Consider the following 25855-nt stretch of genomic DNA (forward strand, 5'->3'; position numbering starts at 1 on the left):
ACAACCTCATTCTGTTTACAATCACACTCTTGCAAACTATTCTAACTCCAATTTTTTTTAAAAGAAAGGCTGAAAGAGTCAGAAGCTTAATGGTGGCGACGTTGAAGTCATTGTCGTTGCCGTTCATTTATAGCCTATGGTTAGGCTATAAATGTTTAGACTATAATCCAAAAGCCAATTGAAAAATTATAGGTTTTTGTCGAGGGGAACCAGGGTGATGCTAACTTCTGGGTTGGCCTACAAAAATACGTCACTGAAGTGCTCTGTTGGATTACGTTTCAACACATTACATCTCATGTTAATAATAATGCATCATATTGAATTGGAATATTTGATTGAGCTGCTTGGTATGATATTCTCTCTTGAATTCTTGTGATTAGGAGGTCTAGATTTTCTACAAATAAATCCATGTCCCACTGATTTATAGGCACGGAGAGATAGATAGTCCACAAACCGCCCCCTGTTTCATATTAGGAGATGGACTTTTTGAAAATAAATCCCATACGGCTTTGTACATTAAGTGAGATTGCAGTGCGAACTGTGGGTAATATAGTTCTGGGAAAGGAGGAGGTCCCAGTCCCAGAATGATTTCCTCGGCTGCTTCTCTTTGGGATTCAACTGGCTGTATTCTGCTAAACTTCTCTGTCATCAACGCCGTATTGCATAATCATAAATATCAAAAATAATCAGTGACGGTGACACACATACATCTAATCACTTACTATGAGATTACGGGGGTTAACGATGTTATTTTCAGGGACACAGAAGGGCTTGGACGTTCCTATCATCTGAATCTCTGACAGGTAAAGCAGCCACTTCTGATTAGCCAAGGCATAAGGCCACTTAAAGGTCACTTCCAGAAATCCCAGATTTCCCAGAGGTTTTCCAGAAAGGTCCACCTGCGGACAAAGGAATAAACACAAGTATTAACTATTTATGGTAGTTGTAAACTGTCTAGGAAACAACTTGTTTAAAAGTTTGGAATGATTACGTTTTTTTAAATGCTTTTCAAATAAGTCTCTTACGCTCACCAAGGCTGCACTTATTTTATCACAAATACAGTAAACACAGTAACATTGTGAAATAATATTGCAATTTAAATATATTTTGTATTCTAATTTAATATATTTTAACATTTAATTTATTCCTTTGATGGCAAAGCTGAATTTTTAGAAGTCATTACTCTAGTCTTCAGTGTCACATGATCCTTCAGAAATTATTCTAATATGATGATTTGGTGCTCAAGAAACATTTTTGATTTTTACATAAAAAATGTAGCACTAATAATACTTGAGAACCAAATCAGCATACTAGAATGATTTCTAAAGGATCATGTGACACTGACAACTGGTTGTGTCCGCAGCAAGCAGCAAGACATTTTATCAATCATTTGGTTTCTATTTCCTGTGGAATGGTGCTAAGTAGCTCCGCCTAGTGTGAAATCTCATTGCTCCAAAAATCCCACTCCAAAAAGCAGTATGGCCAAAAGGGCCAAATACAAACAGTAGGTGTGTCCCAAAAGGCATACTTACAGTATGTACTATTCTATATCATTTTGTAGTATAAATAATGTTAGTATTGTGTTCACACTGAAAATTCCAACAGGAATAAGTGCACTTCAAATTCACTGATAATGCACATATTTAAATGAATACACGAAGGGTGCTTCTCAATCAGTAGGCTGCATCCTAGCGAGGTTTTGTCCTTCCTAGTCCAGTTCTTCTGAGGCTAGACTCCTTATCTCCTTCTTGTGCTCAAAATGAAGGCAAAAATTATTTGGCCACTTAAGGGTGGTGAAATGTTAGTAAACCGGTTTCCATAGATCTGTACTTGAAAGTACTAAAGTACTAAATCTGAGCTTATGTCCCAACTAGTTGCATTTGCAGCAAGCAACAAGACATTTTGTCAATTATTTGGTTTCTATTTCCATTGTATTAGATAGCTTCACCTAGAGTGAAATTCTCAAAAATCCCACTCCAAAAAGCAGTAAATTAAATGTCACACTGTTTTTTTTTTTTTTTTCTTACAGTGTGGACAGATAAATTATCCAACACTGCAAACTCGCCACATCACGCCTAGTTAGGACTCAATGTTAGACTGTAAAAAGCATCTTGCCGTGAAGTTGAATTCCACTGGGCTTCCAATATCACTGGTACTTTTCATGGCTGATTCTCCTATGACATTGCCACTGAATTCTGTATTAGGGTTGGGTTTAGGGCTAAAAGAAAAATAGACATTTTTCAGATTATTATTTTTGCACACTCGTTAGATCTTTATATATCTCTTGCAGAATTTTGATGTCAGGCAAAAAAGTAAGAAATTTCTGTATGCAATGCTGAAGTGCAACATGAGTCATTCTGACATCACTTTGAAAAGCGGTAAGGCAGAAATGAAGATCCAGTGAAATGCTCTAAGGATAGAAATGATGCATAACTCACATATTAAAGATGGGCTGTAGGACGTACTCCACCATTAGCACTATCGACAGGGGCAGTAGACCTTTCTGATCGCTCTGCCTGAGAAGTGTAGATGAAATCATCAGCTAGTGTCCAAATCTGAATCATACCCTTTGAACAAACCTCTTTCACAGACAATTGTTCTTTCATAAGTATATAAGCCGTATGTTAGTGGTTAAAGCTGCAGAACTGAGCTGTGAATCATTGTATTTGGCCCTGTTTATCCACCTTCCTGTGGGTGGGTAGGGATGTTAATGATATTCTTTCTATATAGAATTCTGATCAACTTTACATAACTCCTTACGGAGAGATCATAAAAATATTTTTTTTTTATTTAGAACTACCTTGATGTGATATAATGACTGAAATTACACAACCTCATACAAGTAAAAACCATCACAAAATGTAACATATAATATTAAATAAAAAGGATCTGTAAACTTTTGAACAGCATAATTTGCATAAATTATTTTATTTAAAATAAATAAATAAGTAAATTAAAAATTTGAACAAAAAGCTAAACATCTTAGACTAGAGATTTTGCACAGGGTTTGTATGAGCATAAAGGGTTTCTCTTCAGGATTGTGTGTCTTTAGTAGAGATATTGATTTTTTTGCATGCTCATTTCCTGCAGAACATCTCTCCCCAAATGTTCAGCTTATTTGAGGATCTGAAGAAAATCATGCCGGTTTCTCATACGTTGAGAGCTGCAGTTCAGTCTGAATGTCCTGCATGTCTGTTGTGATTCCTGTAGTTTCAAAGGTGATCTCAATCTCCACCTGTGAAAGACAGAAGTGCCCGCAAGAAAATAAAGACATCTTTTTTCAGATTCATTACATCTACTCCTAGAAATGCTTTTCATACTGTTGAATAAATTCACATCCTATGATTACATCTTGTATCCAAAAAATAATCCTAAAGTCTCCTCTGATGCCCATCTATTATGGTTGCTACAGTATGTCTACTTGTAAATCCCAGGGTAACAGTGCATTTCAAACCTATGCATTTCAAGTCACTGATACCAATGAGTACTTACTCTCTGATTTCTTTTAAAGGGGTCTCCCAGCGAACACAGAAGATAAGGGATAAGACCGGGAAAAAACTCAACATTCAAGTTCTGCAAGACACAAAAACAGGAGCTTTGTAAAATAAAATAAAAATGTATCTACACTACTGTTCAAAATATGAATTTTTGTAATGTTTTTGAAAGAAGTCCCTAATGCTCACCAAGGCTACAATTATTTGATCATAAATACAGTAAAAACAGTAATACTATGAAATATTATTATAATTTAAAACAACCATTTTATTTTTTAATATATTTTAAAATGTAATTTATTCCTATGATGCAAAGCTGAATTTTCAGGATCATTACTCCAGTCGTCAGTGTCACATGATCAATCAGAAATTATTCCAATATGCTGATTTGCTGCTTAAGAAACATTTATTAATCAACGATGAAAACAGTTGTGCTGCTTAATAATTTTTTGTAACAATGTACAAATCTTTACTGTTACTTTTGAAAAATTTAAAGCAAATAAAAGTATGAATAAAAAGTTTTTATCTGACCCTAACTGAACTGTAGAGTATATGCAAAGATAATATAGACCAGAGGTGTTCCATTTATAGCTTAAGAGGTCCAGTCTCTACATTTACTTTTCAGCAAAGCTCTGTGCCCAGTTGCATAAAATCTCTTAAAGGGACAATGTGTAGCTTTTTAGGTATTTTATTATCTAAAATCTATATTTTTATTCATAAATATGCCCTCAATGGTGTACAAATACCTATGCCAATGTTCAGACTAATCCTCGTAAACGAAGAATTTATTATCTTTATATACATGGGACGGGTAAGTCCACGGAGGCTTCCATGTAGTTCCGCCATCTTGAAAAACTATAATAGCAGAGAGGGACAAAAAGTACTAGGCCAACGCGTTTCCACAACGCGTTTCGTTCAGAGCCAGCGTCACGTGACTGAAGCCAGCAGAAGCGGAGGAGCAGAGCAGTGAGAGGCGCTTGTCACTGCCGCGGCAAGTTTAAAAGGCTGCACTGCACGGTTATTTATACACCGTTCATTCATACATACATATGAGTCACAGGATAAGGAGTCCTCGTCGTCGAAAAAGTCCAAAATAGATCGTAAAAGGAAACGTGACCGGAGATTACAAAAACAAGGGTTACTGTCAGGATAGCTAATGCAGGAGAAAGCTTTCAAAAGAGACCCTGAAGTTGCCTGCTTTCTTCTCGACAGGTAAGTCAATGTTACAGTCTTAATTACAAGCTTTTTTTTCATTGCTTGGTTGTGTACTTTATTATATAGACAGTCGAACATTTATAGTTAAAAGTTAAACAGGCTCTTTGATGAATAGCAGCTATTGAGTAAAGTAACGTTAGAGAAGGCTCTGATGATGATGATATCTAACAATGCACATACTTCAAAAAATATAACGAGTAAAGAAGGCATTACTACTAATTACCATAGTTAATGTTTTTGACAGTCAGTAGTTCATACTGTAACATTCTTTTTTTCGTTGTTTCAAGTTTCAGTTTGTTTTAAATAACAAACATGTTCACCCGAAGAAAAACTCGAAGTGCTATTATAAGACATCCTGTCATAGCTTTTAGGTACATAACGGCTACCGTAGATGCAACGCGCATTTGAAAAAGTGAGGCGCTGGAGAGCATTATTCGTTTGAATGCAAAATACAATTTCACCACTAGATGGGAGAAATTCCTACACAATGTCCCTTTAAGTTTTTCCCTTAAGTGTGACACTTAAACCGTGAATTCCCCTTACCTAAGGGAATGATTTGAGGGTGTTGCTGTTACAGATCTGCCAGGCTCTCACACCAGCCAATAACAGCGCACTCCCTCACCTGAGTTCTGACCACACACATCTGCACCTCATCATCACCCTCATCACTGCCACTACTTAATCACATACTTCACCACAGCTCACTCTACGGTCTCGTTTGTATGATATGGACTACTTGCCTTCCCTTGCAACGACCTACCTGACTTCTCCAGTAATCTCTCTCCAATTTCCACTCCAGCGTCATGTCTCCATTCTCCTCCGTGTGATTCTCCCAGTGTATCTTCCTTCCTCCGTGTCTCCAGCGATTCTGCATACTATCCTTCCATGCCTTCATTGATCCATCAGCATTCCTGTAAGATACATTCCATTCACTGCCAGCATCCCACTCTCCAATTCATCATTGCACTTCCTACTCACCTGTTTCCAGGCCATTCGCTCATTTGTTGTCCAAATAAACGTCCTGTTTAATTTATCTCTGTCTCGTGAGTCTGATTCCGTAACAGAAGAGTGGACCGATTACTGACAGACAACCTCATGAGCTCACCGGAACCGCTCCAGGACAAGTCTGTTCCCATCACACCAGCCATCGCCACCACCACCACTTCTTCCATGATCACGATCGCCAGTCCCATGGCCAAACCAATCATTGACACTGGATGCAGCCGCATCTTTTTACCAACGACCAGGCTAAGATCGTGTTCATCATTTGCCTGTTTGAAGAGGCGAGCGCTCCAATGGACTCAAACTCTCTGGACGCAATTCAACGCTATAACCCAGTCTCTTAATGATTTTGTCACTCACTTTCGTGAAGTTTTTGGCAAACCTGTTGGAGATTCATCAATAGGTGAGCAACTTTATCAACTCCTTCAAGGGAATATATCAATTAATGATTATGCTCTCAAGTTCAGAACCCCTTGGCCGCCAGCGGCTGGAATGAGCGCTTGCTCCTCACCACCTATCGGCAGATATTGGTTCCCCGAGTGCGGCTGTATCTCGCTGTACACAACGATGCCATCGGCCTAGAACGTTTCATCCAACTGTCCATCCGCTTCACCACCCTTATGCAGTCATGTCTCGAAGAACACCAGGGTCGAACACCAGGGTCAAACACCATCTATCTATCTCCGCATGCCAGAACACCTCAGCACTCCAGGACTAGGCCACAAGCCAATGCAAGTAGACTCTACCCGGCTACTGTTTACTGAGCGGCAGAAGCGGCTGATCCACGGGCTTTGCCTGTATTGTGGTGCTGGGGGGCATATCATCTCCACATGACCCATTAGTCTTCCTCATCCAATGGTGAGTGTATTGAAGAATCCCATCACAAATTTGAAACCACTCACTACCACTGTAACCCTTACTGCTTCGAATGTATCTCTCCCAGTTCATGCCCTCCTCGACTCGGGGTCAGCCGGGAATTTCATATCCGGAAACCTCTGCCGCCAAGTCAACCTCCCGACGACCGCTACTCAGACCATCTATCAGGTCCAGTCGGTGACTGGGCGACCACTGTGATGCCAGTGAGCCAGTGACCCATGGGAAGATCTATCCCCTCTCACTTCCCGAACAGAAGACCACAGAGGAGTGTGTAGAAGAGGCCCTCCAACAAGGCTACATCCGCCCTTCTACGTCGCCTGCTGCTTCGAGTTTCTTCTTTGTGGCCAAGAAGGACGGAGGCTTGCAGCCTTGTATTGATACCGTGCCTTCAACAAAATCCCCGTCAAATTCCGATATCCTCTTCCCCTCGTCCCAGCGGCGCTAGAACACCTCCGCGGAGTCACGGTCTTCACCAAATTGGACTTCCGCAGTGTGTACAACCTCATCCGGATACATGAGAGGGACGAGTGGAAGACCGCCTTCGTGACCCCTACTGGACACTATGAGTATTTAGTTATGCCATATGGTCTAGTCAACGCCCTCTCTGTATTCCAGGACTTCATGCATGAGGTGCTCCGGGAGTACCTTCACCGAACTGTCCTCGTCTACATAGATGACATCCTTATTTACTCCCGGAGCATGGCCAACCATCGCCATCACGTTGCGGAGGTCCTGAAATGTCTGAGGGAATTCCATCTGTTCCTCAAGGCCGAGAAGTGTTCCTTCCACCAACCCTCAGTGCAGTTCATTGGTTATAATATCAGTGACAAAGGTATCCAGATGGACGAGGGGAAGGTGGAAACCATCCAGAACTAGTCCACACCATCCACCATTAAAGAACTCCAACGCTTCCTTGGCTTCGCAAACTTTTACAGACGGTTCATCTTCAGCTACAGTTCCAGCATCAGTCTCCTGCAGAACAAGCCCAAGTCTCTGTCCTGGTCACCAGCTGCTAACGAAGCATTCCAACGACTGAAGAAGACATTCACCAGCACACCGCTCCTCGTCCATCCAGAGTGGTGCTGTCTCAGCAGCAGGGGACCCCAGCCAAACTCCATCCGTGTTCCTTCTACTCCAAAAAGCTCAGCCTGGCGGAGAGGAACTACGATGTCGGCAACCAAGAACTCCTCGCCCTAGAGGAGTAGAGGCATTGGTTGGAGGGTGCACAACACCCCTTCACAGTCATCACTGATCTTAAGAACCTCCAGTACCTAAAAGAAGCCAAGAGACTCAATCCCCACCAGGCCCATTGGGCCTTGTTCTTCATCTGATTTAATTTCTCCATTTCCTATCGTCCAGGTTCAAAGAATGTGAAGGCTGACGCTCTTTCGCGTTTGTATGCTCCAGAAGAGGTCTGGAGCCCATCCTGCCACCCAAGTTGATCGTGAGTCCCATCCATGGGCATGGCTAGGGATGTGAGAAGGTTTGTCCAAGGATGCGCGGACTGTGCCATGGCCGAGAGTCTAGCCATTTACCATCTGGCAAACTTCAGCCGCTGCCCGTCCCCAACCGGCCATGGTCACACCTAGGAGTGGACTTCATGTCTGACCTCCCACCTTCTGACGGTAATACATGCATCCTGGTGATAATTGACGATTCTCCAAATCCTGTCGTCTTCTCCCCCTCAAGGGACTACCCACAGCAATGGAAACAGCAAACTCCTCTTCAATCACGTCTTCAGATACTATGGACTCCCTGAAGACATTGTTTCAGACCGTGGACTGCAGGGTATGGAAAGCGTTCTTCTCCCTCCTAGGTGTGACCGTAAGCCTATCGTCCGGGTACTACGAAGGTTTTCTACGAACCTTCCACCAGGGCCACCAGAACTCTTGGAACCAGTTCCTAGGCTGGGCCAAGTACGCCCAGAACTCCCTCCGTCAACCGACTACTGGACTCACTCCCTTTCAGTGGGTACTCTGTTTCCAGCCAGCATTGTTCCTGTGGTCAGGGGAACCGTCCAACATCCCAGTGGTCGACTACAGGTTCCGAGAGAGCAAGAGGGTCTGGGATGCACTGTTACAGATCTGCCAGTCTCTCACACCGGCCAATCACACACACCTGCACCTCATCATCACCCTCATCACTGCCACTACTTAAGCACACACTTCACCACAAACTCACTGTCCGGTCTCGTTTATATGAAATGGACTACTTACCTTGCAACGACCTACCTGACTTCTGCAGCGATCTCTCTCTCTCTCTCCAATCTCCATTCCAGCATCTTGTCTCCATTCTCCTCTGTGTGATTCTCCCAGTGTCTCGTCCTTCCTCCGTGTCTCCAGCGATTCTGCATACCATCCTTCCACGCCTACATCGATCCATCAGCATTCCTGTAAGAAGATACATTCCATTCACTGCCAGCATCCCAATCTCCAATTCGTCATTGCACTTCCTACTCACCTGTTTTCCAGGCCATCCGCTCATTTGTTGTCCAAATAAACTTCCTGTTTACTTCAGGTAAGGGACAGTTCAACCAAAAATGAAAATGTATTAATTTACTCATCCTCATGATATCCCTCAAGACTTTTGTTCATCTTTTTGTTCATCGGCCCAAATAAAGAATTGTGTAATTTTACTTGTCATTTCTGTCCATTCATTAAAATACATAGAACAAGGCTGTTTTGGAAGCACAAACGTGTTTGCTTGATGTGCAAGAACCAGATTGGTTCTTGCATGTGATGCACACACGTTTGAGCTTCCATATTTGGAATATATAGATAGCAATGGGTGTTGTGGTGTAGGAATGGAATTGATTAGGGAGAGGCTTTGATTAACACTCTTCAGATGTTGTCTCTTTTTCAGGTGTGGTGGTTTCACCACAGGTACACTTGCCTGGCCTGGATGGAAAGGATAGTGTTCATCACATAAATATGCCATAAACAGTTCTAGATCAATCAATGCCGGGTCTGGATCTGGATTGTGGTCTGCTAATTGGTGATCTCTGACATAGTTTGTTATATTACAAAACTGAAGTGTAATTTCTGAGGACATCTAATAATCTTACCTTGGGATTCAGGCTGGAGTAGCTGAGTGAAGAGGGAATGGTGACATTTAGAAGAGCACTGTAAGCGTCTTCTGCTTTCCTGTCCTGTGATTCAAAGTTGAACACATTCACCATTAACTTCAGCTTCTTTACGCTGGTAGTGTACTGAACAATCTGGAGGCCGTTCCGCCTGTAGAAACACACCGACAGGTTAGACACATTTCACATCACCTCTATGATGTCATGGCAATTCCAATCCATTTACGGCTCAGGTAATTGGATCAAAAGTGTTCATGAGTAAAAATGGGTCATCATTTAAAGGAAGCAAGGATCAGATTGGGTAGATTCTTTCTTTGTAGCATGATGGGAGATATTCAGTTGATAAACTCATGTCTATTCAGTCATCTATTTCTCCTTTCAGAGGAAGCATGATACTGAGCTTACTTGGGGAACGGTGTGTTCTGCTCATCTGTGAATGTAGCTGTCATCTGAAGGTTGCTCTCACATTTGTTATCTTCACCACATTCTTTTTGAATGTGGATCTAAAGAAAAAGATGACATTGGTGGAATATAAACAAGAATGTTAGCAGGTGGTGAAGGGAATGCATTGCATTTCCAATTAAACATAATTTGTGTTTGAGCGAGGCAAAGTATGCTATCAAAGGTACCTCAGGTCTGGGAGTCTGATTGTCTCTTGGGCTGATCACAGGAAAAGCACTGAGGTCCTCCAACATCGGTCCGCCTGAGGGAAGAGGCTCCTCCAAAGACACGTTCAGCGAGAAAACTATCGGAAGCACCTTGTTTTGGATCGTCTGGGACTGTGAGATTTAAATGCAGAGACAATATATAAAATCTCTAATAATTAGCACAATTTGATCACAGGGTTAATGAATCAACCCAAACATTAACATGTCGGCCCACTTGATGCATATGTTAGAGCCTTTCCATCAGATTCAAATGGCAATTCAAAGGATGGCCTTGAATCATACCAGCTCGAGTTTCAGAGGAAGACAAGCTCCAGACGCATTAACGGACATTTTGCCAGTGTATTTGCCCTCTTTGTTGTCAAGGAAACGAACACGAGTGTTCCGAGACGAGAGCTGATCGGCTTCCACCGTATATTGAAAAGCTGAGGAAAACAACAGATCTTTCTTACACTTTATGTCGGATTTTAATTCTGACAGTCAGAATGTGAAACAGCGCATTGAATCATACATTTCACATGACTCTAACGTTTAGAGGTTTTGCATTTTATATTTAGGGTAACAAATTGAGATGTGGGACTTACTAATATCCTTCTGGGAATTGGTAATACCAGTGCTGAATGTGTAGGAGAAACAGACCTTTGCTTCAATACTGCATAAGGAAAAGACAAACAGAATTAACTGATGGACATAGATATTCAAACAACAGTTGTGACTAGAGCTGTACAATGAATCAAATAAATAATCAATATTAAGATTGCTGCTGCGATTAAATTAGGAAAACATATATTAGAGCATAACATTTATATCTACTCTCATTATGTCAAAGATTTCGATTTACAACCTGTTTTTTTTAGCGTAATGCAATGGTCAGTCAGAGGCGACTTTTTTTCAGGAAAATCAATGTAATATATTTTTGTTCAATAATATTTTTTATTATTATTTAGCATTTTGAGGGGATTTTATGATACTATACAATATTGATGAGCAATTTTTTTTGGAGCTATTAGAATTATTTTTATTTTTTAATAAATGCAATATTTCACGTTAAAATAGGTTAAAGGTACAATATGTAAGACTTTTGTAATAAAATATTCAAAAAACACTTTCACAGTGTGATATGTCATGCAGTTGTGTACTTACATTGTCCCAAAAGTTCCCAAGGATTTTTAAATCCAGAGAAATTCCAGTTTTTAATAATGGCTCGTCCCTGGTCATTGTCGCCTATCAATTACGTAATATCCACGCTTATTCTCGGTTTACGCTTGTAGAAACCATAGAAACAATACATAGATTCCTCATTAGCGGCCGTTTCAATAGCCACTGAGGAATTTATGTATGCATATCTATGATACAATATCTCGCACAACGCTGTTGTGTCGTTCAGTCATCATGGTTCACGATTATAGATTGGCAAGTACAGAAAAAAAAAAAAAAACATAAACATAGATCAACTTAGGCAAGCAGGCTTTGGGGAACACGGAGAAATAAAACAAGGATCAATATCGGCGTGGCTTTTTCTTATTGTACACTACACTTATGTTGCACTTTGTTTGTACTTCAGTAACGCTTTTTATCAAGTCTGGTGACCAAGTCTATGGCAGTGAAATTAAGTATGTGTTGCACAAAAATATTTAGCCATTACTTGCAAATACTGTGGGCTTGTTCAAATGTACTTTTAGTACGATTGTTTTAAACGTGTAAAACTGCGCAGCATTAACCCACCAAATCATTTGACAAATAGTCACATAATAGTAACAGGCTAATATAGCATTACATTTCACATTCCTGGCAGCTAATTCATTACGATGACATAACATAGTGTGATCAAACGTACAGGTAATACAAAAACGAATTTATTAGCTGATATATAATTTATATGACTCATGAATTCTATACATCTCTGGATGGTGAAAACGAAATCTCCCACAGTTCCACTCTCCTTCACAGCCTCATCAAGCTTCGTCTTTGTTATTTTTTTTGAAAATGCGACCTCTGACGGCGAAAAAATTATATATTGTAGCTTTAAAGGCCTTTAAAATCCTGTTTTTGAAGTGAGAATAGTGCCATCTGGAGGCATTAAAAAATAAAACATGTCATGTCGTGTAATCACCTGTAGGTCCCTATAGTGAGGCTTTTGGATTCCCTTTGTTTGTTTGTTTTTTGACATAATTTCCTCATTTTATTAGGTTTTGCATTTAGATATATATTTAGACATTCTGAAACAACTTTTTGTCAAGGTTTAGATATTTTTTGTTAGAAGATAAGTATCAGATTTTGCATTATGATTAAAGTCAAACATTAAATTTGTTAGAAAGGGAACACATGGAAAGCACTTTTGTTACTCAGTATTTGATAATATTATAGAATATTTGAATATTACTCAGTATTCCTTTTCTGCACAGTGGCTGATTTGTAGTTTGTACCACCAAAAGATTCTGTTTTTGTATTTCGTATTTCCCATTCATTTCCTATGTCAATGAGCCAAGTGTGACGTTATTTTTTAAAAGGGTCACAAAAAAAAAAGTCCGTTCACATAGTATGTTCACATAGCTAATGGGACAAAAGTCATCAAGTGTCATCACATTCCGATGAAGCAAATTTTTGTACAAATTCAACAAATTACAAATATGTATTATTTTGTGACACTGTAATCTTTTGTAGTGGGCTTCCTTCATTTCCATGTAAACAAAAAAAAGATAAAGTTGTAGCAAGACGTTTAGGGATTTATTACCAGGCATCACAGGCTTGAGGGTTGACAACTGCTGGTGTCACAGTGAAAGTATTCTTTAGGTGAATCACGGGGCGTGCCCTTTGTAGATGGAAGATAAAGAAAACCCAGTGAGGGAAGGACCCCTAGCCTGAAGAAAATCACTATGCTAATCAAAGTACCATAACTACAAGGCAACAATTGTGATATAATAGGTAACTGTCTTTATATACTAACTTGATGCTAAACAACTAAAATATGTAAAACTGAAAAAATACAGTTACACTATCAAGTCACCTAAGCAAGACCACACGATCATCTAATGATCCAACAGCTATGTCTGGGTAACTGTTTCTGTCCACATCCATGCCACCACTGATGGAATAGCCAAATGTCTGAAATCCACCACCTGAGATGTTTTCTCCATAAATGACCTGAGGAATTAATGTTGGAGCAAAAGTTAGACATTTGCAATATACTGTCCTGTCCCATCTAAAGTATGACTAGTTTGAAAGCAGTGTGAATATACTGTATATAGTAAACAACACAAATTACACAGACAAATAGTCAGGATTGACCCTTATTAGTGTAAAACCAAACCTACGCTAAAAAATAGCTCACGGACACAAATACATGATGTTTTTGTGAACTTTGTATTCAATAAAGAATCCTAAAAATAAACTTTGTATCACAGTTTCCACAAAAAAATATATTAGGCAGCACAACTGTTTTTAACATTAATACCGTTTATTTGGCACCAAACCAGCATATTAGAATACTTTCTGAAGGATCAAGTGACACTGAAGACTGGAGTAATGATGCTGAAAATTCAGCTTTGACATCACAGGAATACAATTACATTTTAAAATATATTAAAATAAAAGTAAAACGTATTTAATTTTTTTTATTATATTCCCCAAAAATTACTACTGTTTTTACAGTTTTTACTTTAATAAATGTAACCTTGGCAAAAAAGAGATTTCTTTCCAAAATATATTTTTTAAATCTTACCAAACCCAAACTTTTGAACATTCAACATTCTAAATGTTAATTTAACCTAAAATTTTACTTTTATAAATCTGTAAATAATGACTACACAAGAATGTGAGGAATCACTGTTGTAGTCCTTCCAGTACGTACAGTTTGAAGTATAACTGTTTGTAATTTATGTTGCAGAATTAAACGTAAAAGTCTTCTAAAGAAATGCTAAACACAGACCTCCTTTTACTTTAAAACCGCTATTCAATTTTTTTTTAAAACATTCTCAAAATGCTAATGGCTCTTACATGCTAACTCTCTTTCAGATTTTAGAACTACAAGCTAAACTATAAACTTACTCAATAAACATGCTAGTTTAATACTTAAAAAATAATCCAATATTTAAAAATTGTTTAAATAAAAATATTCTCATCTCACCTGACTTGGCTTTGGGGAAATACCCGTTTCGCTACCCATCCATATAGATACTGTGCCTGTACTATGATATGGAGCACCAACAGCAAAATCTGTGAAGGAAAGGAGGAGTGTCAAAATACTTAGTCAAAATACTTCTTAGTAATGCCACAAGAAGGCAGCAAAGTAAAATGTCCTTGACTGTTACTCTGACTGAGCACTTCACACAAAAGTGAATTATTGCAAATAACCAGCACATTAACAATAAACTAATAAAAGCTAAATACATGTTACTTGTACTGAGCAAATACAGAAAAAAAAACACACAAATTCTACCTTGGAAGCCGTCCTGGTTCACATCACCAATTGCCACAACAGCCATGCCAAAAGCGGAGTTCTTAAGCCCAGTGAGGACCACGTCAGGTTTGTCACGAAAAGACCCGTTCTGGTTCATATAGACATAGACTGCACCACCTTTATCTTGTTTCCGGTCAAAATAGAAAGGGGCTCCAACAATCAGATCCTTCCAGCTATATGGATAATATGAAAACACCTCCATGTCAAGATCATCTGTTTCATTAATGAACTCAATTAAAAGGGAGCAAAAATCCAAGAATTGTCTTTACCCATCATTGTTAAGGTCCACAACAGCAACACTGTTGCCAAAATAGGATCCTACTTGTTCCCCCATGATACTTCTTTTGACTTCTCCACTGTTACTATTATTAAAAAATTCAGCCATCATCACCGATCCTCTGGCTTCGTCTCTTGGAGCTCCTGTTACCACTGTGTCTTTGTCTTTGCTTAGGACATCTCGATCCACAGCTATAGAGTAACCTGCAGAGCAATCAGTCAACAATAATCAAGTGTCATGTTCTACTTCTACATATTTACATACACTGTAAAATATTTCCAGGATTTCACAAGATATCTTTAATATTTCACAGTTAATTACATTATTACCACTTCACAGGCTTTAACTGTGATAATTCACAATATAATACCGTATTTAGACTTTTACTGTGAAAATAATGCAGGCGCGGGGCTTTTACAAGAAACTACTGTGAATTCCGTCTTTTTCGAGTGGCAACTGCGTCAGCGTCATCAGAGCTCTATGATCTACGTGGTCTCATTCGGTGGATTCAGCGGTTAGTGTTTAAATGTCAAACGTTTATCAATTTGATGACTGTTTTTTATATGATAGTGCATGTTATTTAAAAGTATGAACCAAATTAGCGTTAGTTGTAGGTTCTGTTGTCATGTTTTTGTAACTTAGCTGGAGCATACTCGCGTCTAGGTTTAAGCGCGCAAATTTGAATGAACAGACGTTGGTTGTAGTGTTAATTATACCGTATTAAGTTAGTAACTGTGAGACGTCTGGTTAGATACACCGTTGAACATTTAACTTTAGCTTTGCTTAAAGCTTATCTTAGTTACTCTAACAGCGTTCTCTCTTTTCCAACAGCATTTTTCTACGTTGACTGACGAGAAATAAAGTTATAAGGTAAGATGTGGCCTTAACGTGGGTATTATGACAGTTATTATCAACTAGATAAATTATGGTGTTGTGGATTTGGGCAAAGGTGGATTCAATTAATCTCAAATTAGTAACTTTATAACTATAGTTGTAAAAAAATGTGTGTGTACTGTAAATATATATATTTGTTGTTCAGTATTAAATATATATATATATCACGGTGTGTGTGTGTGTGTGCGTGTGAGTGTGTGCGCGTGTGAGTGTGTGTTGCACCAACTGATTGTTCACTGACATTTATCCTAATTACATAATGGATCCCTATATTTTGCCTTAATACTGAACAACAAATATATATATATATAAAATTAAACTTTAATTTAAAATATTTAAAAAATATGTATTGTTGTTTTGAAAAACTGAACGCATAGTTGTGGCACTGCCTTACCAATGTAAATATTCCCTTTTTTCATGTTTTGAAGCTTGCTCTTCACTTCATCAAACTCGTCATCCGGGTTATACCACTGTGAATATGTATTTCCTGCGAATGATAGAAAATTATTAGAAGGGAATTTAAGAAAGGAATTTTGCATTTAGAAAGAAAAATTATGTTTACAGGAAACAGATTTCCCTCACCTTGCCAGTTGAAGCATCCAGGTGCGCCGAGGAAGATATTCATCTGAGTGATGGCGGCAGACATTCCAGCAAGACACATGCCTTCATTAGTCTGATCCTTACTGGGGTCACACACCTCATCGTGCGACTGCCACTGAGAGTCTGTTTTGTCATACTCTAAATTGTTTCCACGAACAAAGCACTTCCCAATCATGCGAAAGTTGGTTGAGAAGTTCCGTATATAACGATGGCCACACGCCTATTAAATAGAGTGATGAATATTAATATTAAGTTGGAAAGAGCAATGGATTGACTTTTCATAGACCAGAGGCCAACATTACAAGTAAAAGGGGTCAGGTCTTTATTATGAAACTCACCAGTACACGGCCCCCTGGTTGCCTCTGACTGGCTATCGACACACCAAGCCACATCCCATCTATTACATAATTTGTAGGGTCTGGTTTGTCTTCAGGATCTGCATAACACAAAGCAATTATTCAGTGTACTGTAGTACACACATACTGTAGTAACACAGAGACATGATTGCTGTCACACTTTGAAACAGTCTCATCCCACAACAACAGTACAACAATTGTACATTTCCTTTCACATAATAAAAATAATAAATGAAATAAAAGAGGGAAAAATGAATAATGCATATTTAAGTCCGGTATGAATGGCAGGAACAAGTAATAATTAATAATAATAATGACAATAAATATTATTAAAATTAAATAATAGTATCATTATTAATATATGTTTATAACACTTCATTACTATTTTATTATTATATATTATTATATGATTATTATTTATTTTAGTATTTTTTTACAAACAAATATATAAATAAAGAAATGTACTTATATGAATGCAAGAAAAATGAATAAAATTTAAAAATAACAACAATAGTAATAATATTTATAAATACTGCAAATGGGGATAAAGTGAAAAACGAGCAAATTTTAGGGTCGTATGAATGGCAGGAAAATTACTTGAGCTGAGCAGATTCAGTCTTTTGCAGTCTTTGCTCTCTGCAGTGATTTGACAGGCATATACATCTCCAGTCTCATTGGCTGACAGTCCAGACTCTGCTTTCTCCTTCGGTGCTCCTACAAGAAGTCTAAAACATGTATAAACCTGATTGAGCTCAAGTCTGTCTCGAGGTAAGGGTATTATGCCAGTTGCCACAGTAAAACAGTAATGGTTGTTAGAGACAAAAAAAACAAAAAACAAAAAACATAAGGATAAGGCAGAAATTCCCATCCAGCCATGTGCCACGTATTGCATCTCCAATACTCCACAAAAGTATCTCCACAAAATTTAGTTTTCACTGCAGATAAACTTCTAGTCTAACCGTTATCTGTCTGGGCTTGTCAGGCTACGTGAACTTATTTTGGTTGGAAGGACTTGTCAGAACCCATTACTTCCAAGACAGAGCGCAACTATGGACAGAAAACCCCACTGTAAAAGCTAGTCTTTCAACTACTTTCAGAAACCTGCTGTTTAAAGTGTCTGATAAACATACAGCATCAAAAAACCGCAGGAGATGGGATCACATTTTACTCAAATGTTCATTTTCAGACAATGTGGAGAATGGGTTTGCGTAATACCCGAACAAATAGGTGTCTCTCCTTCTCTTCCTTGCATTTCCAAAGGTGAGCTATGATACATTCACTCTTCATTCCTTGCAGAGAAAATCGCTTACTCAAGCTCCCCCTATGAATGAGTAACCATTTTGTTTTTGATTATTAAATCTAGATAGATAAGAGTCTGGCTTAAAGGGTTAGTTCACCCAAAAATTCTGTCAGTAATTACTCGCCCTCATGTTGTTCCAAACCCGTAAGACTTTCTTTCATCTTTGGAACACAAATTAAGATATTTTTGATTAAATCTGAGAGCTGTGTCACTCCTTCATAGGCTTCTCTGTAATGGAAACTTGCCGGCCCAGAAAGTTAGTAAAGACAATGTTTAAAATAGTCCAAGTGACTACAGTGGCTCAACCACAAGTTCATCAAGTGACGAGAATACTTTTTGTGCCCAAAAAAACAAAACAAAATAACGACTTTATTCAACTATTAATTTTCTTCACTGTGGGCCTCTGAGTGAGTTCACGTAGTGTAACAGCGCAACGCTTCTGGGTTGAACGTCAGAGCGTAGGCTCACTATTGGCCAGCATCAGACACATTACCAGTATCGGCCAATGAGCCTACGTTCTGACGTACAACCCAGAAGTGCTGCTTTGTGTTATGCAGATTTAATCAAAAATATCTTAATTTGTGTTCCGAAGACGAACGAAAGTCTTACGGGGTTGGAACAACATGAGGGTGAGTAATTACTGACAGAATTTTCATTTTTGGGTGAACTAACCCTTTAAAGATATCCACATCTGCCATCAAGGGATAGATGTAATCCTCTAGAGCCCTTGAGGAAAGTGAGCAGAATTAAAGAGGCATTTCATAAAACTATAATCACAAAATCAATGAATTTTATTTCAATATTTGTGAGAGCACGATAGACATAATAATGACTAAAGCAGTGCTGCCTGCGAACTTGATTCATTAATGTTTCATGATTTTTGGAGTCATGTACCCTATTTGCTATTTTATCCACCTTGCAGCCTGAGGCCTCATAAATATTCCACTCTGTGAGGGATGAGATCTCATCAGATCATGACTCGTGTCTAACGGGATTATGAATTGGCTTTAGTGGGAGATGCGGTCATTTCAACTTCTTTAAATTCAGTTTGGCAAATTTTAACAGAAATGCATTATGTCTGACAGTATAATTACCATAGATTTCAGAACTTGGGTTATAAATAACTTGAATATAGACACTGAGTAGTATTTTCTGATTCTAGTATACCCGCTTATTGTGCAGAGACAACTAGTAAGCTATTGTAATTTCTTACAATTTCCAATGTAAATACAATATACATTTCCATTGTAATTATCAATATTATGTAGACTTACTTAAAAGCCATAGTTCACTCAAAAATGAAAATTGTGTCATAATTTTCTAGGTCGTTCCAAACCTGTATGACTTACTTTCTTCTGCTGAATACAAAAGAAGATATTTTGAAGAACTGTTTTTGTTTATTTAATGAAAGTCAGTGGGGTCCAAAACAACACTGGACCCCACTGACTTTTATTATATGGACATATGGACAACAAAGGTATGAAAAATAAAATATTGTTCTGCAGAAAAATTGAAAGTCATAAATGTTTGGAATAACATGAGGGTGAGTACTAATTTACATTTTGGTGAACTATCGCTTTAAAGGGGTGCTTGATTATGATTTAACTTTTTTAATTTTAGTTAGTGTGTAATGTTGCCGTTGAGCATAAACAACATCTGCAAAGTTACAATGCTCAAAGTTCAAAGCAAAGGGAGATATTTGCTTTTAAAGAAATAGTTTTTTAAGGACTACAACAAACGTCTGGTAGGGACTACACGAGCTTCCTCCCGGGTTAGTGACATCACTAAGAAAGAGTCTCTCCATCTTTGTCTGACTCCGGTTTGAACATAAAAGGCTACAAGTTTTTGAAATTTTCAGTGCATGTCTGTGTGAGGTAAAAGAACAAGAGCTCTTGAAGCTCCGCCCACTGTGTCGGGAGCAGAAACTCATTTGCATTTAAAGGGACAGACACAAAAACGGTGCGTTTTTGCTCACCCTCAAAAAGTTACAATTTTAACATGCTATATAAAAATATCTGTCGGGTATTTTGAGCTAAAACTTCACATACACACACTGGGGACATCAAATACTTATTTTACATTTTGTGAAAAGGGCATTATACCACCCTTTTAAATCATGGTTCTAGTCCTGTCATGTATGCAAATTACGTAAGTGAACATATTATTACTGAAATACGCTTCCCCAAGAGAACAACAAATGCAGTCTGAGGTTTCCTTTGTGCTCATTTTCACAACACTGCTATCCGCTGCAACACAGTTTCTGTACTTGTTCATATGCATCACACATTGTGGTGAGGTAGACTGTGATGAGGACACAGACTGAGGTCAAAGTCAAAGGTATAGGGAAAGAGAGGAGGAATACATGGAGGGATAACGAAAGAGAAAGGTGATGTGAAAGACATCCCTCCCTCTCCCTTTTGGGCCTAATTTCATTTGGACCCCCACCAACATCCCCCTCAAAACCACCACCACCAACCACAATCAGCTTGCTTCTCCGCCTCATTCCGGTCATGTGATTCCAAATCTGCTTTCAGCAAGGACAAGACAGGAAATGAGAAAGTCAAGAGAAGGTGAATGAGCAAGAAAGAATGTCAGATTCTTCCTCGTCGCTGCATGTTCACCACAACAGATCCTTTTATGAGCGCTGTTGCTTATCTCATGTCCAAAAAGGGCGTTTACTTAAAGTCTTAAAGGAGCGGATGCAACTGGTCGGTTTAATTCTAAGCGTCAGAGAGAGTGTGGAAAATAGTCATTAAAAACGAAATTATAAGAGGTTTTGGTGTAAGTGATAGTTCACCCAAACACAAAAATTCTGTCATAATTTGCTCACCCTCATGTCACTCCAAACCTTAATGGCTTTCTTTCTTCTGTGGAATATTAAAGTAGATATTACGAGAAATGTCTTGGTGATCTTCTTTTCTTTTTTTTTTTTTTTTTCATACAATGGAAGTCAAAGGTAAAGGCAAAACTGTTTGGTTACTAACAGTCTTCTAAATATCTTCTTTGATGTTTCGCAGAAGAAAGGAAGTCATACAGGTTTGGAATGACCTGAGAGTAAACAATGACAGAATTTTCATTTTCGGGAGAAATATTACTTTAACCCTTTAAAGGGGTCATATAATGCCATTTTAGTTAATATGATTCTTTAGGGTCTGAATGAAAAGTTTGTAACATACTTTAATTAAAAATTCTCATTAGTATTGTAAGAAAACACTCATTTTACCTGGTCAAAAACAGCTCTGTTTTCAGCACACCATTTAAGTGCATGTGTCTTTAAATGATAATGAGCTTTGCTCACCCCGCCCCTCTGTTCTGTGGAGCATTTTGAAACAACACACGTGGAGTGTTGCCTTGACAACAGTTGAGGGTATATTTTGGAGAAAGAATGGCAGCGGGAGTCTCTGAGGACACATCTGTGCAACCGTATCAATTTGAACCGGAGTCGGACCCGGAACAAGATGACGGCCCCAAAGAAGTTCGACAATTAAGGCTCGAACAGGACGTTTCTGAATGGTTGGTTAACGTAATGTCACTTTGATCTATCTTTGTATGTACTGGCAGGGTAGAGTAATGAGATACGAATGCTATGCGTTTACTGATGTATACGTTAGTTCATTGACAGATTGATGTTTATACCCAAGAACAGAACACCACAATCGCTTAGACGCCATTCTGCTCCAGCGTATCAACAATGGCGGACTATGATGACAGCTTGCTCAGGGCGGGTCTGTGTTGAAATGCTGCTGTCAATTAACAATCGTGGGAGGGGCGGCCGACCGTGTGACGTCACACGGTCAGATGGCTCGATTTGAGACGGGGGAAAACATATAAGGAGATAAAAAATATAAAAACACTGGATGGATTTTTATCATTATATGATGACAGGCACTGCCAACACTCATTTCAGTACAATCAACTTGTAAAAGTGCATGTACCATTATATGACCCCTTTAACATACTGGCTAGAAATCAGTCAAGCATTACCATTTTACCAAAACATATACTACAAAACTACTGCAGAGAGGTTTCCTGCAGTTTGTTCAGTGAATCATACCACCTTAAACAGATACCAGTCACATGGGTTTTACCACTACAATCATCTACAGATCTGGTGGTAAGCAGCACATACCTCAGAGGCAAGTTTATAAACCATAAGATAGTTGAGGAGATTGCATTCACTGGTGCTTCATTTAATCAAAGCTGCTCAGTTTGAGAGCATTATGACTCAACCTGAATAGATTCATTTAATCTTTTTCACAGCATTAGTCTTCATTTTGCTTTTCTGTCAAGATGGAAACATCATTCTGAGCTTTTGAACAGCAAATAACACAGAGATTACACTTTTATTGAATCTTTTGAAGATATATGACATCTGGAATTTTCCTTTAGAAGTTTAGAGGCTAGAACAAACATTTTAATGGGATGACACTTTTACATTTTAATATATGCCTCTTTTTGATTTAAATGAGATATTAAGTTTTTGGCTCGAGAAAAAACAGCTATGAGTCAGATCACAGGGAACACACTTCCCACCTGCAGAAGAAGGTGTGTCTGCTTCAGCGGTTTCACTGAATGAATTTCAGGGCCAGAGTTCACATGTTGTACCTTTGTTTAATGTGTGTGTCTTTAAATACACACACACACACAAAAGGACCCGTTCTAAAAGCCTGACCTCTCAGTAAATAGTCCTTACAGAAAAAGGCCCCTTGCTAAGTGGCCATGCTCAGTGTTTGAGACTGTCTGGCCATGAACAAAGAAATTGATTAGGACAGAAAAACTTTCTGGCTGTGTTGCACACATTCAAGGTCAGGCAGATGAAATGCATGTCCCTAATCACCTTCATATAGCGATGAATGAATGTGAAAGCAATCAAAAATTGTCTGAACAAAATAGTACAGTAAATGATATGTACAGTTCTAGAGAGCTCAGTACAAAAAGGGATCAAAAGCAAAGACAATTATTTTACAAAAGATTTCTATTTCAAATAATTTCTGCTCTTTTTAACTTTCTATTCATCAAAGAATCCTGGAAAAAAGGTATCATGGTTTCCACAAAAATGTTAAGCGATACAACTAATAATAACATTGATAATAAATAAGAAATGCTTCTTGAGCAGCAAATCAGCATATTAGAATAATTTCTGAAGGATCATGTGACACTGAAGACTGTAATGATGCTGGAAAATTAATCTTTGACATCAATAAAATATATTAAAATAGAAAACAGTTTTTAAAATTGTAATAATATTTCACAATATTACTATTTTTAAATCAAATAAAGGCAGCCTTGGTCAGACTCAGCATAATAGACTTCTTTTATTATATAAAATTAATGACCCCACATTTATTAACAGTAGTGTTCATATTTCATAAAACCATTCACATCCTTTATCACAGACATTTAAGCATTTCTTTACAGGTACAGCATGGATCAGAGCTGCTATAGTCACTAAACTGACAAACACTTTGCACCTAGAACATTCACAAGGTGACAAGTCTCATGCTTGACATTCCAGCTATTTCAGATTAATGAATAATATCTAATCCTAAAACCCATGATTCTCCACATACACAGCAAGTCATTCTCCCTCCCAGGCCTTCCAGAGCCCAGAGGCGAGACAAACCTACTCTACTTCAGCTGAAACTGTCATAAGATGTACTTTCTAGACCACTCAATGATTTAAAAGTAGTGATTGAGAAAGTTTTCAGAATTCCTATCCTATTCAACTGATAACTTATAACAACATTTTATAACTTTAATACTCAGGGCCCTATTTTAACGATCTGAAACGCAAGTATCAAACGCGAAACGCAAGTAACTTTGTGGGCGGATCTCGGCCAAATCTAAAATGGGTTGGTCTGAAGTAGCTACATTACTCATAGGTGTGGTTTGGGCCTAACGTGCAATAAACCAATCACAGCGTCATCTCACATTCCCTTTAAAAGCAGGCGCGCTTGTTCCATGGCGGTTTGCTATTATAACGGCGGATTTGCCAGGCGCGCGCCAGGAGCGGTTCACAGCCGAGGAGACCGACGTTCTCGTCAGGGCCGTAAAAGACAGAGAATTGATGTTGTATGGGGATGGGAGAAACCCACCCAATTAAGCTTCGGTTAAACAGGCGTATAATAATTTGGGTAATTAAATGTGTAAGCTAGATTTATGCCTATTTTTTCACATCTTCATGGACACCACAATGATTTCCCTCATATGGAATATTTTTCCTTGTAATTATGTATGGTTTGCAAAAATGTCAACTGCTGCATCTGTGTAGATGAGAGAAGCAAAGTGTATGCGCGTTGTGCACACGCTATATTATGGCCAAGCATGCGCCCTTAAAATAGCATCTGAAAGCGCCACTGAAAACGCGCCACTGACTTTAGACTAGGTTTTTCCTGGTCTGTGACGGAATTGTTTTCTGGAACTGGAAAATAGCACCAGGGAACGTTTGCGCCGGAACACGCCTCCTCTTTGCGCTGAACCGCCCCCGGGAGCATTTCCTAATTTACCGACGTGCGTCTGTGGAGGGAAAAGTCCGCTGTGCGTCAGGTGCAAAATAGGAATGATAAATGCGTTGTTGTACAAAGTCAATTGCACTGGGTGCAAGATAGGGCCCTCAATGTGACTTCACACTTTTGTTGATTATTATGGGTCTAGTCACATGACTTACTTGTAGAAATGGTCTAAGTCTTGATGAATGGGCATGCATGCTCGCAAACAACCAGTGTTCCCACACCTTGGTTAACTTCAAATTCAAGGACCTTTCAAGGACTTTCCTGGTCCAATACCCTAAAATTCAAGGACTTAAAGGAACACGGCAACTTTTTGAGATTTAAGCTTATTCACCATATCCCCCAGAGTTAGATAAGTCCATACATACCCTTTTCATCTCCATGCATGCCGTAACTCTGTCTGCCGCACCCACCGCTAGCCTAGCTTAGCACAAAGACTGGAGGTAAACGGCTCCAGCTAGCATACGGCTTAGAGCCCTGCACGGGCCAAAAAAATCCAGCCCTAACCCAGCCCTGGCCCGTGGTGTTCAAGCCCTAACCCGGCCCCAGCCCGACAACGTCTGCAATTTTTCAGCCCGAACCCGACCCCAGACCAACATCAATATCACTTTAAGCTCTCTCTGATGCGTGCTCTCTGATGCGCGCTGTCTCTGCTACACACACACACACACGCTACTAAGATGTACAATTTTATTATAGGCCTCAAACATAACTACCACCACCGACAATTATGCCCACAAATATTAATACAGACAGTCCATTAGTAGAGAAGCATAAGCATGCAGTAGAGAATATTATATAGCCAAATGTGATCCAGCAGTAAATTTAGATTTACGGCCTACTTTTTTTTAATGTTAAGTAACTTTACTGAAGAACAACGTTAAATAATTATAAAAATATGATAAATAAAAATAAATCTGTTGAACTGAGTAGGCTACATGTAGCATTATTTATTCACGAGTGTTGTGAAGAAAAAGAATAGCATCCACTGGCTTCCGGCTCATTGATTGTTGTGGTAATCAAATCAAAACGCTTTCAAAATGCAGCTTTTCCTGAAGTATTGGGAACTTTTAGTAACTCCCCAAGCTCCAACTTCTCCCTGATGCTCTGCATGGTCAACTGTCAC

General features: G+C 38.8%; 1 protein-coding gene across 1 annotated transcript in view; it reads right to left on the reverse strand.

Annotated features, from left to right (window-relative positions):
• The window catches only part of itga3a (integrin, alpha 3a), a 37750-nt gene that overhangs the window by 5323 nt on the left and 6572 nt on the right, over positions 1–25855 (reverse strand). Inside the window, exons 2-20 of the mRNA XM_082167150.1 lie at positions 17518–17645; positions 16903–17000; positions 16547–16784; positions 16359–16451; positions 15063–15273; positions 14773–14966; positions 14461–14549; positions 13342–13478; positions 13069–13146; positions 10919–10986; positions 10620–10759; positions 10299–10448; positions 10075–10172; positions 9652–9820; positions 3493–3573; positions 3156–3235; positions 2439–2516; positions 2116–2218; positions 719–899 (exon numbers count right to left, since the gene is read on the reverse strand). Of these exons, the coding sequence (XP_082023276.1) occupies positions 719–899; positions 2116–2218; positions 2439–2516; positions 3156–3235; positions 3493–3573; positions 9652–9820; positions 10075–10172; positions 10299–10448; positions 10620–10759; positions 10919–10986; positions 13069–13146; positions 13342–13478; positions 14461–14549; positions 14773–14966; positions 15063–15273; positions 16359–16451; positions 16547–16784; positions 16903–17000; positions 17518–17645 (2414 nt within the window). The remainder of the gene's footprint in view (positions 1–718; positions 900–2115; positions 2219–2438; positions 2517–3155; positions 3236–3492; positions 3574–9651; positions 9821–10074; positions 10173–10298; positions 10449–10619; positions 10760–10918; positions 10987–13068; positions 13147–13341; positions 13479–14460; positions 14550–14772; positions 14967–15062; positions 15274–16358; positions 16452–16546; positions 16785–16902; positions 17001–17517; positions 17646–25855) is intronic.

Source organism: Leuciscus leuciscus (assembly GCF_965113295.1).
Source record: "Leuciscus leuciscus genome assembly, chromosome: 1".
Taxonomy (NCBI): Eukaryota; Metazoa; Chordata; class Actinopteri; order Cypriniformes; family Leuciscidae; genus Leuciscus; species Leuciscus leuciscus.